At 40.4% G+C, this 16,046-nt stretch overlaps 2 protein-coding genes across 9 annotated transcripts in view; one reads left to right on the top strand and one right to left on the bottom strand.

Annotated features, from left to right (window-relative positions):
* Positions 1–200: 200 nt before the first annotated feature.
* The window catches only part of SLC30A10 (solute carrier family 30 member 10), a 31,205-nt gene continuing 15,359 nt past the window's right edge, over positions 201–16,046 (bottom strand). The window contains exons 2-4 of the mRNA XM_073338862.1: positions 9,708–9,791; positions 6,367–6,606; positions 201–5,521 (exon numbers count right to left, since the gene is read on the bottom strand). Of these exons, the coding sequence (XP_073194963.1) occupies positions 5,049–5,521; positions 6,367–6,606; positions 9,708–9,791 (797 nt within the window). The 3' untranslated portion in view covers positions 201–5,048. The remainder of the gene's footprint in view (positions 5,522–6,366; positions 6,607–9,707; positions 9,792–16,046) is intronic.
* Positions 10,548–16,046, top strand: part of LOC140909482 (uncharacterized) — a 39,629-nt gene continuing 34,130 nt past the window's right edge. For all 8 annotated transcript variants that reach the window (XR_012158232.1, XR_012158234.1, XR_012158235.1 and 5 more), the window contains exon 1: positions 10,548–11,559. Coding sequence is in view for 4 of the 8 variants with exons in the window: in XM_073338864.1 (XP_073194965.1) it covers positions 10,573–11,559 (987 nt within the window). In the remaining 4 variants the exon portion in view is untranslated. The remainder of the gene's footprint in view (positions 11,560–16,046) is intronic.

Below are 16,046 nucleotides of genomic sequence, written 5' to 3'. Positions count from 1 at the left end.
GTCTAAACCTCGTTCTCCCTTCAGAGGCAAGATTCACAATGAAGTCAAGTAGTCAACAAGTCCTTGGCTCAGGATTGGTCCTTAACAATCATGGACATGTTAAATCAATTTCATATATTGACTTTAGGTCTCCAGTTTCTAATACACATCAAGCACGGGACTGCCAGTTTCTTTAAAAATACATTTTATTATAGCACCTCTGAACTTTCTTTACTTTGAAAATAATATAAAATGTACATAACACATTAAGAAATCTCTCATTAACAGTTAATAAAATGACTGACGTTTACAATTCAGGGATTTCAATGAGCAAGGAAATAATAGTGGCACATTATTCAAATCATATACTGTATAAAAGGTAGAAAACAAGTTTTTAAGCAACGTAACTCCAACATTGTAACAAAACCTTACAGTGATGTCCTCATATAAGGCATCACAGTCCAAAATAAAGCATTTATGGTACATCCACCATACAGGACACACAATTCAGACTGCATAGTAAGCAGGTTCTATAGAAATCTTTAACATTTTGATAAACTCTTCTGCAACTTGTTCCTTTCATGTGTGAAAAATCAATGGTCAAACTCTTCCTTGAATTAAACCCTGTGGATTTACTGATTTCATTTTATCCTCTCATGGTCACAGGACAGCCATTTAAAAAAAAAAAAAAAAAAAGCTGGACTATTTGTGAAGAACTCAAATTATTCACAGCAGTGTGAAATTCATCCTTGTGTAGAGGGTCAGCACAAGGCTGCCCCAAGCATCCACATGGTGGATGATCAGATGTTAGCAGCCTAAAAAACAACAAAGACCACTGTTGCTTAGTCTTGTAGTTAGAACTACAGAAAACTCAAAGATTTGGGGGGGGGAGGGGAAATAAGGCTGAATTCCCAGGAAAAAATGTTTGGAAGACACTGGAATGTTGAGAAAGGGAATGGTGTAATCAAATAGGAAAGGGCAGAAATACAAACGATCCTGACAGCAGAGAGAATTTAAAATGTTCAAAGATCAATTTGCAATGGTTTTGTATCTCCTCTAGCAACAAACACAAAGGAGGAGGAGGCGGCAAGAAAAGGTCGATCTGAGTGAGGAGTGCAAAAGATAAATCAGGGAATGAAAGAGGCAGATGCAAGTTGTAAGACAGGTACAGGAGAAGAACTAGACAGCTACAAAAAATAGGTGGTGTGTAAGGAAATGCAGACAATAAAATGAACTATCAAAGCCAAAGAGAATGAAAAATGGCTGCACAAGAGCTCAAGTATCTTCCTACAGAAAATAAAGAGCAAGAGATCGGATGAAAATTCAGTAACACGAGGGAGGCACTGCTAAGAATAAGTTAACTGAATTCCTTCTCTTACTCTTTACAAAGAAAAATGGGGGCAAGATGACAAGTATAGCAAAATTATTGGGAGAAAATATATAAATATAATCCGTATGGCTATGATCAGAAAGAGAGAACAAAGAAGACTGAGAACTTGAATTCACTTAGATGTTTGGGCCAGATCCTCAGCTAGGAAATCTGAGCATAGTTCCACTGAAGTCAATGGAGTTATACGAATTTACTCCAGTTGAAGATCAGGTCCCAAAAGACTGATCTGCAAATCCAATGCATAAATAGGGCACCAGGAAAAACAACGAGGAGTCCTTGTGGCACCTTAGAGACCAACAAATTTATTTGGGCATAAGCTTTCGATGAAGTGGGTTCTAGCCACTCCTCGTTGTTTTTGCTGATACAGACTAACACGGCTACCACTCTGAAACATGGCACCAGGGTGAGCTGGGTAAGGGGATAAAGAACTCTCTTATCTAGCAAATTAAGAGGGTGCTTATAAGTTGAAAGCAGTTCAGGAGGAAGAAGATGGATGACTAGTTGAATGTCATCTGTATTTTAAACAGATTTCATTCACTATAGGCAACTATGACAAACTGAAAGGAGGAAAGTTGAGAGAGGTTCTGAGGACGCCAATCTGGTGTGGGATGGAGGGCAGTAAATCAGGAAGGGCTGAGGATAGCACCCACAATCAGATAGGAGATTTTAGGTAACTGAATGCAGAAAAATGTAACAGAATTAAAGAAACCAGAATGGAATGTATGCCAAAATATGCTAAGCTACAATCTATGACTCAGAACAAGGGTCTGTAGATAAGGATGAATAAAATACTGAAACAAACAATGGGGTAAACAAATTTCAAGAGAATTAAGAGACACTATGGGAATTCAAGGGAAATCGCTTCACGTCCAATAGCTAATGGATAGAATGGAGTATCTCAGAACAAGGAACACCACGAACAACCAGTATAACTTGTTTTGTAATGGACTTAAGAAAAGCATTTTGAGGAAGAAAATGTTGTGTAGCATAATCCTAAATAAAGGCAGAGACTTCATCCTACCAGGTTTCCTGTCCTGCTACTATCCTGAAAGTGCTCATCATCCCTACAGAGGGGAGGCAAGGCCCATCTTCATAATTAAATGCTTTTAAGTAATTTAAAAAGATTTAGTACAAGGAAGCTATTTGATTTCTGTACCTAAAGATTTCTATAGTCCCCACTATTTGCTTATCTATGCAAAGGTCACAGATAAAGTATATTAACAGGTAAGCATACAAGTAGAAGAGAATTACTTCACTATACATTCAGGTTACAATACTTTAAAGAACCTGAGAAGTAGGTAACCACCACTCTATCAAACATTGGAGGGGGGGGAAAGAGAAAGAAGATGGTCTATATAAGCAAACATCAAGGCATTACACACTTACTAGTTTTTTGTAATTCCAGAGTCATAAACAATACTGACAACCAATCTTTCAAACTTAATACAAAACATGGTAACTTGATTTAAGATGTATGTACGCAAGTATGAAGGTGTGATTTTTTTTTTTAAGTTCCATCATACTAATAGTTATGATTTGGGGGAAAAAATTTTGCCATTTCTTCTTTGATTCTCAAAAGGAAATATAAATAATATTAGATACAAAGGAAACTACATTTAAATAACACCACAGTTATATACAAACCCAACAGAAGCAAAGGCAGTCTTAAGCTCACGCCATATTCTTTTAAAAGGCAGAGCAGTATAAAAAGACGTTGTTTACTGACTTGTCATATTGTGCAACACCCTTACAGCATGACTCTGCAGTCCTTACATCCAAACCTCCAACTGACATAAATGGGATGACTGAGTCAAAGAGAGTGCAATATCGACATACAATTTAATCTATATAATAAAAATGGATCTATTTACCCAAGAGATAAAACCTGCTTAAAGAGAATAAATATAGGTCTTAAATGGGTATTATTTGCCATGTTGATGCCATGTTGGCTCCTTCAGAAAATGGAAGCTCTCGAGCAATGAGAAACAGGGCTGTATGCTTTAAGTCTTGCCTTTAAGATTATGTTAAGAGGAAGTAATTGGCTGTACTAAATATGGGTGTGCTACTTTCAAACCAGCCTAACCTACGGGTCCTGGAAGTTTACCAGCCCAGGCACAGAATCTCTTTGCCCATCCTCACAAGGCGATGCTGAATTATGGGCCATGAAATAAATAGGGAGCGTACCCTGGGTGAATAGGATATTGAAAGGCTGTTTTTGACAGTGAACCCATGCTGAAGGTTCTGATTGTGAGCACTGGTAGAGCTGCCTAACATGGTGAGGTCAAGTGGCATTTTCAGCCAGGGTAGGTAGGGTTCCCTCTTGGAAAAGTATACTCACCCCAGGCCTAAGCCCAACCCTAGTGGTAGGATGAGGTGTTTTGTTTTTCCTCAAAGCACCTGAGAATGGATTCTAAAAACATAACTAGGAGGCTACCTAACATTTCCTAGTGATAGTGTAATTTGTGCACATAACACAACGTTTTGAAATATACCTCTGTGGGAGAGGGTGGGAAGCTAAAACCCTTTAAAATGAACCCAAAGAAGCTACCGTGATAAAATCAAGGCAATAAACTCCCACTGTTTTAAAACAGCTCCCTTTAAGCATAAAAATTGTATATCAAATTTTAAGGAACTTTCTTAATAAACAAAAAAAAAGGTTGAACTGTGTCTTACTGAAAAGAATGGAATTGCAGAATCAAAGTTATTCATGAATAGGTAACACTAGCTTATTTATTCATTCATTATGAATGACAACTAAGATATGGTATGTTAAAGAAATCATAGTAATTCCCACCTAACTTGACACATTAGACCCAGTGTAGTTATTACAATTACTTTGGTCAGCAAAACAAATTGAGTTTTAAAATCAAAATGGTGAACAAGCATAGAATTAATTGGATGAGTGTCTGCATATCCATTTACTAGAGTAGCTACAATCCTCATATGAAATTAATTATTATCAAATGTCCCTATGCTTTAATGTCAGCAAGTGTATTCTTTACACTAATCAGAAATAAAAATACTAAGGTTTAAAAATTACTACTATTAGAGAAGCAAGAAATCAGTTTCTGCTCTGTCCCCTCAAAACAAGAGGCAGTCCAGAAAATAATGAAAGTCAAACATTCCTGTGTGTGTTTTCCAGCTATCAGACACTTTGATTTCATTCACAGGCTCACAGTTCAGAAGCACAAGAGTTACGGTTACAACTGAAAATTCCTGACTATGTAAACCGAGTTTAAGGATTAGTGAAAACCATATCTATTAAATTCCTTAATGATGATACAATAGTTCAATCCAGTAGAATCATCAACACACTATAGGGCTTTCATGAAGCAGCCTGTTTCAGTAAAAAGACCAGAGTTTTATTCCCAGTGCCACTGGCCATAAACTGCGAGCAGTCTACACTGAAGTACACCTGCTACACTCTAAAAATAAAAATTCCCATCTAGTTAGTTCAAGAAATTTGTGTTAAATTGCCTTACAACTATTTTAGGTGAATGCAAAAAATGAAGATGATAATCCTTATTTCAGATAAACAGGTTTTTACATATGTTTTGGTTTATAACTATAACACAGATGGCTTTTCCAATGCGCATTTCAGCTCCAACCAGTGGCCTCTGACCTTTTGGCCATTAGGGCTTGTTCTATACAGAGATTATGAAGTGTAAAATTAAGTGTTTCAAAAATGTGTACTGTGTGGATATGATTTGCCATCTGATTTTTTACAATTGTCTGTATTTTTTATTCCATCCCCTGCCAATATATGCTCAATAGGAATTTCAACACCATTTTTATTTAAACTATTGTCTTTATGCAGTGTTGCGGGAAGGCCATTTTTCTCAGGATAACCATTATCATGAGTAAGTTCAACTTCCTGCTGAGGGCAGCACAGCTGAGAAGCACAAGCTTTTGAGATACAGGGTGAGCTGCATATTAGCTCAGAGGTCTTGTGGTCAATGTACTCTGGTTGGATGGTTACAGAATGGATCCCTGCTTCGTGGAAAACCTCCCGCATTTTATAAGAGGCATCTTGGTAATCAGAAGTGGTTTGGCACTTGACATGAAGGGTAGCAATATTCTTCCCACCTGCCAGTTCCCAGACATGCACCTCATGAAGGCTGCTAACCCCTGGCACATCAGTTAGTCTTTCTGCTAGAAAACATAAGAGAAAATAATTTAAGAGGGTTGTTCGGGGGGGGCCAATTGCAAGTTTCTGGTTATTATGAGGAATAGTGTTTAAAAGCCACAGCCATGAAGAAAGACACCTATCAATGCTCATCCACTTAAGATATAAGCATGTGACTTTTTAAAAGTAGTTGTATGTAATGTAACACCGACACCCCCTTCAAACTTCAACTTTCTCCTAGTCCTCCAGGGTCTGAACTAAGTCGCTTAACTTGGGGACCAATCCTTTGGACATGCCTTTAACGCTTATTGGCTTCAAACAAAGCTGAGGGCACTCAGCACTTTGTAGGATCAACGTTAGACTGTAATCTCCTTGGGGCAGAGATCATGTCTTCCCTGTTCTGCTCAGCTCAGAGCCTGATGGAATTCAAAAAAAAAAAAAAAAAAACCACACACACACCAAAGAAATCTCTTAAGCGTGCATTTATAAAGTTACAAAATTAACCAAACAATGCTACTGTCAATTAACATTTCTAAAGCGCTTTGAGATCCTTGGACAGAAGGTACTAGGAAGTACTATTATAATTCAGTGTTGTTCCACTAATAATATTTTGTGTGGGTTGTTTGTTAACAGCTCAAGGTCTGGTATTTTTATGTATTGTTGGAGTACCACATTCTCAAAATGCATGCTTTAACTAATCCACAGAGATTTGAGTCATGTTGCTAGGACACACACATGTGACTCCATTTCTCACAGTTCTTGAGAATTTAGAGCTGCTATGAGTATATAATCCAAACATGTCATTCCAGAAATAACACGAGCACTAAAGTATGTCACTATAATTAATAAAAACTCAAAAAAATTGACTTACTCAGTACTTGCATATTAACACCTTTGGGAACCATCTGCAGCAAAATGGTTGCGGTCTCTTTGATAAGGGGGAAGGCAGAGGATAAGATGATGACCACCATAACTATGGTCAGGCTTGGATCAATGTAACACTGCCAGTTACACGGGGTATTGGCATCCAGGGGAAGTGCATAGAATATTGCAGCAGCAACTACCACAACCACAGATCCAAGTGCATCTCCCATCACATGTAAAAGAACACCTGAAATAAATGACATAATACCATTTTGCATAAGCCTTCATTTGGAGGGGGAAAAATCCAGATGAACTGTTACAGACTTTTGAATTTATTTTGTTCAACATGAAATTGCAGCATTTAGGAAATCAGTACCATAATCAGATATAAAGCTTGCAACAGCGGAGAAGAAAACAAGTGGGGTGGGTGGGACAAGCCTGAACAACTATATGGTTGCATAAATTTGGTGGGTTATTAAACATTTAGGCTACACAACAGATCCACAGAAGTTAGCACTGAACAGCATGCCAACGTACAATGTTTTTAATCAAACTGCTGGAGCTTACTATGAGCTGGGTACACCTATAAAGGGCAATCAATTCGTATCATGATTATGGATGATCAAATAACCGAGCTGCTAAATGAGGCATAGTCCACTTCTCTCCTAAGTAGATCAATTATTCTCTTTTGATAGCAGTTCTGTGACCTTGCTGAGTTCTGAAATAACAGCAGTAATATAACTAAACAACACTCACTTTGGAGGGAGGGGAAAACTTCTAAGTACACGATACAGAGATGGGCCTGAACCAAAACGACAAATCCAAACACTGGACAAGTTTGGATCCTGATCTGAGCTTCAGAACTCACATAGCTTTATACAGGCCAAATTAACACACACACACACACACACGCTTCATTTGCGCTCAGACTGTGAGAATAACTCAGTTTGGGTCCCAATTTTTCAGCTTGGTTTCATCTCTTTTAGTGTAAGTATTTGTCCTAGTGCAAGTTCAGAAAACACCGCATACAGCTCTTCTACTTACTTCCACAGTCATGGAGGGAAAAAAAGAATGAGAAAAGTGTATACATTTTAAAAGATGCCTGTAATACCTCTCTAGGCCAGCCCTGTGCATTACATTGAGTAAGATAATGTGCTTGCTACACATTCACAGTAATCTTAGAATCTTTTTTAGAGTAGCAGCCGTATTAGTCTATATTCACAAAAAGAAAAGGAGTACTGTGGCACCTTGTTAGTCTCTAAGGTGCGACTAGTACTCCTTTTCTTTTTAGGATCTTCTGTTTTCTTCTTGCAAGAAGTATCTTTCCCTTGATGTGCTTTCTAACAATCTCCCCAGTCCAAACTTGCATTTTAACATAACCCATGTTAGATGGTAATACTCTACTTTTATAAGACTAACTTGCCATTACTTTTTATTTTTGGGTGGCAAGGGGATAAGCGGAGTTGCCGCCTCTAAAAACTTCCATTTTCTTATAAGCTTCACTCCTACATCTCTCAACTAGGATAACTGCTTATAGCTCCCTCGTAAACCTATCAATGCTCAGCTACGAGTTTTCACTTTGCAATGATGTAAGACACTAAACTCCCTAAGGCTGAGAACACTGCCTTTGCTACCACTTCTTACCAATTTGGGGCCCAAATGCTGATCCTCCACATGGGAAGGGAAGGCAGTATATCACTAGACTGCCTTGAATCACTCATTAAGAGCCAAGTAGTCATTAAGTCACTAGCTTTCAGCTGAAGGAAGTTTCTTCCTGGTAGGGTTAAGAGAACTCTCCTTTTTGGTTTTCCAGAGCAATCTGCTGCCTAGAGGTCACAAGGGTCCTGAGTTCAGTTTTCGCTGTAGTAATCGTGGAAACCTCACTGCTTTCCATTTAAAATTAAATTGGACTGGAGTATGTACTGCAGAGTTTACTTCTGCACTGACAAGGGGGAAGGACAAGATGCAATTTCCCTATAATTCTCGGATGCTAACTGTGGATGTCTACACGAGGGAAATCCTAAAATGTCCCATCATTGCAAATATTGATTCAGCTCCACTGGTATTAGCAATATTGGGAGCCCTAATGAGGATGGGCTGCTCAGTGCAGCTCATATTTTGAGCACCACGACAATTAGATCTACTCTGAGCAGAGTTAGAAGATACAGTGCTTAAAATGCACACCTTAGTGTGCCAAATACACTAGCATGTGGTATTTTGAGGATATCACATCCACCATGAAAGTCTGCTGAACCTGACCTCTAGAAGTTCAAGTAAGTGCCACTGTTTTAGCATATGGTGCGGTTTTGCAGAATACTTTTTTACACTGGTATAATAATGAAAACTTTGCAAATCTTTGCCATATACTAAAAATAGACACTCACCTGACCGGACCACCCCCTTATATTGGATTCACTTGGCACTATCTGCATAATGGATGTGGGAACATCACACTGGTGCAAGAGATGGTGATCTGTGATCAAGAAAAATCTTTGCTTAACATTTTTAATAGTGTTTTGATTAAATAAAATGTTAAGTATTATTGGTGGGACTTTTCTGTTTTTAAAGAAAAAGTGTATTTAAAATCAGTTATGCTCTGGATGCATTTGGGAAACTCAGGATGTATCCACATATCTAGTTAGTTTTGTTTGTTTATTTTAAGGCCATGCAGGTTACCTTCAAGAATAGGTTAATTAGCATATTTCATTCTGCAGATATTCAGAGCTCTGTGGATCCTTTCTCGTGTTGGACAGAAATAAATATTTTGAGAAATAAATGTGAGGAATGGGCTGCTTGGAGGAGAGGTGGTCCGTAAGAGGGTCTCTGTCAGGAAACAGTCCACAGAACAACAGGGCTGCAGAACCACTATGCTCTTCTTCAGTACTCCTTACCCAACTGACTATGGGGCATCATTGATACCAGTCTTTAAAGAAAACTGTGCTCCAGCTCTTCAGCTAAAAATACTGAAATACTATGGTAATGATGCTCAAGAAATAGACCAAAAAGAAGAGAATGGGGACTTCAATCAGCTAAAATTAGAGGAAGAGACTTTGAAGATAAAGCTGTTTAAAAGGGTGCAATCAAAAATAAAAATGTGAACACATACAAAGGGCCAGACCCTCAAATGCTCCATTGATTTCACTGAAGTAATCATTGCCACTTCAAACCATTTGGGGACCTGGCCTAAGAACGTAAAAAAACCCCGAGATAGTCAAAAATTGTGAAAACTATCATCATTTTTATTTTCATTGGAATTCTGAAAACAAATAAAAATTGAAATTTGGAAAATTTTGACCAGCTCTACTTCAGAAGTCTTTAAACAAAACAAAACAAAACAAAAACCCGTACCTCTGATGTTCAAAGCTTCAGACTTTTTCTCTTTTTTCTGTACTGTCTGCTCTTCAGGCCTTTTCTGAGTGTTCAGGGAATCACCTGCATTCAAAGAAACAACCCTGTGTTGTGTATAAATTCTACAAACAGAAAAAAAAAACACACCAATCTTCTCAACACCAACTTATTTTAAAGAGAAACAAACATAAACTCAAGAAAAAGTCAGTCTCTGGCCAACATCTCTTTAATCAACGACCCTTCTCCCCCTGCCTATTTCAAACAATACAGTATAGAATACATACAAGCGTGAAATATGTAGGATGTTTGCATGGAGTTTGTTCACAGTGCGGTTACCATTAGAGCAATCTTTGGAGGAGATTCCACTGCAAACAATAGACAAGAGGATGTTTCCTTTTATTTTAAGGTTCTCTCTCCCTCTGTCCCCAAAGGAAGAGCCACAACCACTAACGAGGTCATTAGGGTATCACAATAGCAACAAAACTATAGAAAAGGGGAACATGAAATAGCAGAGGAGGAAGGAGGGGATGGAGCCCGAAAGGACATAGAAAAGGGAAGATTGATAGATTCCAAGGCCAGAAGGGACCTCCATGATTATCTAGTCTGACCTGGCTAGGAAAGGCCACAGAATTTCCCTGGAATAATTCCTAGAGCAAGGCTTTGAGAAAAGCATCCAGTCTTAATTTAAAGAGGACAAGGGGAAGGGGGGGAGGGTGGAAGAGGAGAGGAAGTGGGGGGGCAGGATGGAGGGCCGGAATGCGGGCAAGAGAGAGACAGAAGGAGAAAGGGAGGGGCAGAACGGGAGAAGGGAAAGCAAAGGGAAGAAAGGAAGGAGGAGGGGCGAGAAGAGCCGGGGCGAGCTAGGATGCAACTGAAAGGCACCTGCTTCAGCAGCCTCCTGACACTCCACCACGGCCGCCTCCTCCCGCCCGGGGCCGGGCACCACCTGAAGCGGCTCCGGGGTGGCGGCGCGGGGCTGCAGGCGGCTGCAGCAGGAGCCCCAGTCCTGGAAGATGAGCAGCCCCACCAGGTTGACGGCCAGGCCCAGCGCCCCCACGATGAGCACCAGCGCGGGGCCGTCGATGGGCTCGGGCCGGGCCAGGCGCAGCACCGCCTCCACCAGGATGGTGAAGCAGAGGGCGGTGAGGAAGACGGCGTTGCTCAGCGCCCCCACCGCCTCGGCGCGGCCGTAGCCGTAGGTGGCGGCGGGGCCCCGGCGGGCGCGGCGGGCGATGCGGCCGGTGGCGATGCCCACGCACAGCGAGATGAGGTCCGAGAGCATGTTGAACGAGTCCGACACCAGCGCGATGGAGTTGCCCAGGTAGCCGGAGACCAGCTCGGCCACGAAGAAGCCGGCGGTCAGCACCAGCATGAAGATCAGGCGGCAGGTCTTGCCCGAGTAGCGCCCCATCCCGGCGGCTGGCCCCGGACCCGGAGCGAAGGCGGCCGGCGCGCCCTGAGCCAGCGCCGAGCCCCGCTGCCTGCAAGCCCCGCCCTGCGCCCTGCCCCGGGCCGAGCCTCCGCGCCCAGCTTATATGCCGCGGCGCCAGGCAGCCCGCCCCCGCCGCGCCAGAGGGTGGCACCTGCCCAGCCCGGGGAGGCGTTACCCGCTCCCCGCCCTCCCTGGCTCGCCTGTCGGGACCAGGGTTTTGTTCTGGGTAAAACCATCGCCTGTTTCCAGACCCTGGTCGCGGGGAGGGGGGTGAGAGATGCAGGTCACAATCCTCCGGGCAAACGCGGGTGCTGGCTGACGGGGCTGGTTTTTTCTTGCAGCATGGTGACAGGGTATATGATGTGGAGATGCAGTCGATGGCACCCTCGCCTTTGGATCAGCGTCAGCACGGTGCTAGCGGTGAGTTCCTCCCCCAGCTGTGTGTGGCTCAAAAGCTTGTCTGCCTCCTCCCCCCACCTTGTCTCTCCCCCTCACAGCCGCGGCAGCCCCAGGAAGGGCACATAAGGGCCCTTGTGAAGAGGCAGAGAGAGAGGTTTAGCTACTGGAGATAGAAAAGGAGGACTTGTGGCACCTTAGAGACTAACCAATTTATCTGAGCATGAGCTTTCCTGAGCTACAGCTCACTTCATCGGATGCATACCGTGGAAACTGCAGCAGACATTATATACACACAGAGATCATGAAACAATACCCCCTCCCACCCCACTGTCCTGCTGGTAATAGCTTATCTAAAGTGATCATCAAGTTGGGCCATTTCCAGCACAAATCCAGGTTCTACCGCACGACTGTCCCTTACCCCCTGCCGGTACATGCCCAAATATGGTCCCCCTAGGAGAAATCCAAGGACTGTTGGTGGAGGGGGCTGTTTGGGGCGGGGAGGGGAGATTTCCAGGCCTGTTTTGGGGAGTCAGACTGTAGTGGAAGGAAGAGTTAGGGGAGTTCATCCAAAGAATAAGCAAATAAATAGGTGGCTGGTTAGCTGAACTGTCATAGGCTTGCCCATCACTAAACTCCAGCGGCAGGATCTCAGTGCTCACCTCAGTCCAGAAATAGAGTTCTTGCTCTTCCCTCAGACACACGCACCATCTGTTTTGGTTTAAAATAAGGTACATAAGGAATGCCAATCTATGACAGAAAAATCTTGAATGCATAAACCCCTCCCTCCTCACATCAGCAAAGGACTGAGTGCATTGAGGAAATACACCTTTGAGAAGGGTTATGCCTTATTCCCTCTGCTGGATGCTTAAGGTACTCATCTAATTAAACAAAACAGAATTGGGAGGATTATGCTAGCCAGTAATGCTTGTTGCTAGAATCTTCTTAAAAGCCACATGATGGAATTGAAATAGGCTCTGTGAAGCAATTGTTACTAGATAGCCCCTTTCAGAAGCCCCTTTACAGAAATAAAAGTTATAGATTGTGACCTCTTGATTTCACCCACTACAAAGCTGTTTCTGGGGTGGGGGTGCAAGAGTAATTAAAATGACACAAGTAGCCTGAACAAGATGAAGTAAATTTATGTCACATCTAGAGTGTTCTGTGTCATGTAAATACAAAAAGTAAATAAGTAAACTTCCGTGCCATGTATCCATTGTTGTTCCTATTCTCTTTTTCTTCATGATAAATCCTAAGAAGAATTGTGTGCGTGTGTGTAAGCGGGGAAAGGAGAGAATGTGTCTGTTAATACTACCCTTAACTGATCACGTAGCCCTCAAAATTTCAAAAAGAGATGCAGTAAATTAAGCTGTTTTCAAACTCTCTACTAGGTTCTTACAAGAAGTATCAATGACACTGGAATTCCAGGGATCCAAAAAATGAACTTCCATTTTTCCTTTGCAAAATGTTTGTTCTCTGATCTCTAATAATAAATCAAAAATTCGGAGGTAGCTCCTGGAAGAACATCAAACTTGAATTTGATGCAGTTAGAAATCTGAGAATAGTTGACAGTTAAAAGAAAGAACAGTATTTCTTTAGAATTATATCTTGTAAGATAGCCTTTAAATTGAAAGAAACATTTTAGTGTTCAGACTACTACTTACCACACACGATTCACCCTAAATCCCATGGCAACTATCCCTGAGCCTGGCATCAAGAAAACCAATGGATTGACTGAATCTCCCTATTAAAAAAGACCAAAGCATATAGGCTACAATCGGAAACAGTAGACTTGTTAGGTCTGTCATAGTTTCCTAGAGCACCTAGGTTTGTTCCTAGAAGTCTTCCCATCCAATTTTCAAAGAACACCAACTCTATCAAGCTAGATAGATCTGATGAAATCACAGTCAGTGGTATTATGACTTAAAATATGTAATGGAGTCCAAATATCTTATGTGAATAGTAGAATATATATGTAAGAAAAGAATATGTGGCAATGTTTGTAACAAGATTTTAAAATTTTTCCACAAGCTGATGTGGAGCCAAAAGTGGCAAAAGGTTGACAAACTCAAACCAATCAAATTCTGTTGTGTTCAACACAGATTATTCTACTTAGTCCTCCTGAAAGCCTGAAAAATAAGTAGCACTGGAATGACAAAAGTCTTCTATTAAGCTCAAAAACAACAAGAATTTCCCTAGAAATCACTAAAAAGTTTTCAATCAATACAAGATATGTTTTCATTAAAAAGTCCCTCATTTTTTCACATCAAGTTCATCTTTAAGAGCCATAAGATTTAAAGCAAGTTCTGGGAGATCTAGCATGCTAGAAAGATGTTGAGTTCCAGGTGTATATCAGGTAGACCTAGGCAAAGTATTTCCTCTTGAACATTTTTTTGTTGCTGAAAAATGCAGTTTCAGCAAATTTGTGTTGGTCTGCTCTTTTCTCTTGTTGAAAAAAATTCTGACCATCCAACTGTTTTGTTTTGACATTTTTGAAACAAAACATTTTAATTTTTTGACTGAAAACAGCTTTTTCTTTTGAAATTTCCTTCGATTCTATTTTAAAAATATTAAAAACCCTTAAACCACTCAAAATTGAAACAAAACATTTCATTTTGGGTCAAACAAAACATTTTTGTGGGGAATTTTTTGTTTTTATTTGCTGAAATTTCAAAACAATTTGGCTTTGGGTCAACCCAAAAAGAATTTTTTTTCAGAATTTTCAGCCAACCAAAAAATCAGTTATTCTCACAGTTCTAATTTCAACTGGTTGAGTGAAACTAGGCAGCCATTGAGAGGATAATCTTCTACTGATGCACAGGAATTTACAAATGCAACTTCCATGTTATTTGGGTATTTTTGTATATATCCCTCACACACTCCTCATGTAATAAACCACCCTCTAACCATTAAAAATGTACAGATGCATACAAATTACTTGATAAAAAATTGTATTGAAAGCACACTTTAAAAAGGAGTCTCACCATAAAGACTAGCACAATAGTGGGAGAGGATAACATCGTTAAAAATAATTCACACACTTCAATAATTTTAAACTAGAATTAACAAATGTATGATAAAAAAATCTTAAATAATGGTATAAAATCAAATGCAGGGCAACTTTTCTATAAATTAAAAAAAAATGGCCAGGCAATGGAAACCAAAATACCTTTTATAAGAGTTAAATCATCAGATTCCCCAAATAGAGAGTTAGATAAAAAACAAGACAATGGATCTTTAGTAAAATAATAAAATTCATAATACCAATTGCTGCTGTTAGTCACTGGCACTCTGTTTGCAATCAACAAATTCATTGCAGCCTGACAATTTGCAGGACTGGGACATAGCTGTTTAAAGTTAACATGAAGGCTCAAAGGATTTTGTTTTAGTAACATGTACAGTATTGTATTTGGAACTTGCTAATGCTAGGTAAAATATGCATTCATTCTCTTTGGAAAAAAATTGACATAAATCACAGTTCTGAACTCACTTCAAAAATCTTATAAAAACACTACAGTACAGTAATTATTTTGAAGAAATAGCACTAAAAATATTTTCAAACACCTCAGCAGCCTGTGACTAACTCATCTTATGTTTTAATACAATTAAAGATGACTCACTACAAAACTCAGAAGAAATACGTATTCTTTCTCTCAGTTCTGAACTTTTTTCGAATTCCCCCACCCAGTGCCCACTGGCTCTTACTTGCCCTGCATGTCAAGGTCAGACTTCTTGTTCTAACTTTCAAGACTTTACCCTTCTCTGAATTGCATGTTCCCAGCTTTGTCAGTGGAAGTAACCTTCATGCCTCTTTTGTTTCTTTCTCCCTGTTCTGCCCTCCATGTGTTTTCCCATGCCAGCCTTCCCAATCGCTGCTCACCAAGCCACATACTCTTCTCAGCTAAATCACTCCTCAAAACCCACTTCTCCCTATTCCCTACACAAAGTGACTTAATTTACCAAACAAGAATTATTCATTTAATTGAACCTTCAGGATAACCACGTGCCTCAACCGACTTAATTGTGTGATAGTTCTGTAACCCTTGTCCCATTCTGTCCTCTCTGTATTCTTTGTTAGCTTCACTCTTTGCACCCAAATTTAGGTCCTAATCCTGCAATCGAGACTGTGCGGGCAAACCCTTCTGCTACCAGGGAGTCCCATTGACTTCAGTTGGTTTCTGCCCATGTGAACATACCGTTCTGCCCATACCAATCCAGTTGCAGTATCAGAACCTTCGCTTGTAAGTTCCTTCAGGCAGGAACCATGTATTTTCAATTGCTTTGTAAAATTCTTAGCACACTGTGTATATATTTAAACAATGGAGTAATAAGTTAACTGGCTAATGTTAGTTCCAGTTACTTATCCAATATCTGGAATAACTGAACAAACCATTTCCATTAAAAGCAAGAGCCAACCCAAACCTCCACCCAAAACTTGAACCGAATCAAACTTGTTTAAGAGGTTCAGCTTACTTTTTGGTTTTCTAAATTATTTGTCCTTCTTGATTTCA

Source organism: Lepidochelys kempii, chromosome 3, assembly GCF_965140265.1.
Source record: "Lepidochelys kempii isolate rLepKem1 chromosome 3, rLepKem1.hap2, whole genome shotgun sequence".
NCBI lineage: Eukaryota > Metazoa > Chordata > Testudines > Cheloniidae > Lepidochelys > Lepidochelys kempii.
This window is presented reverse-complemented; position numbering and strand designations above follow the sequence as displayed.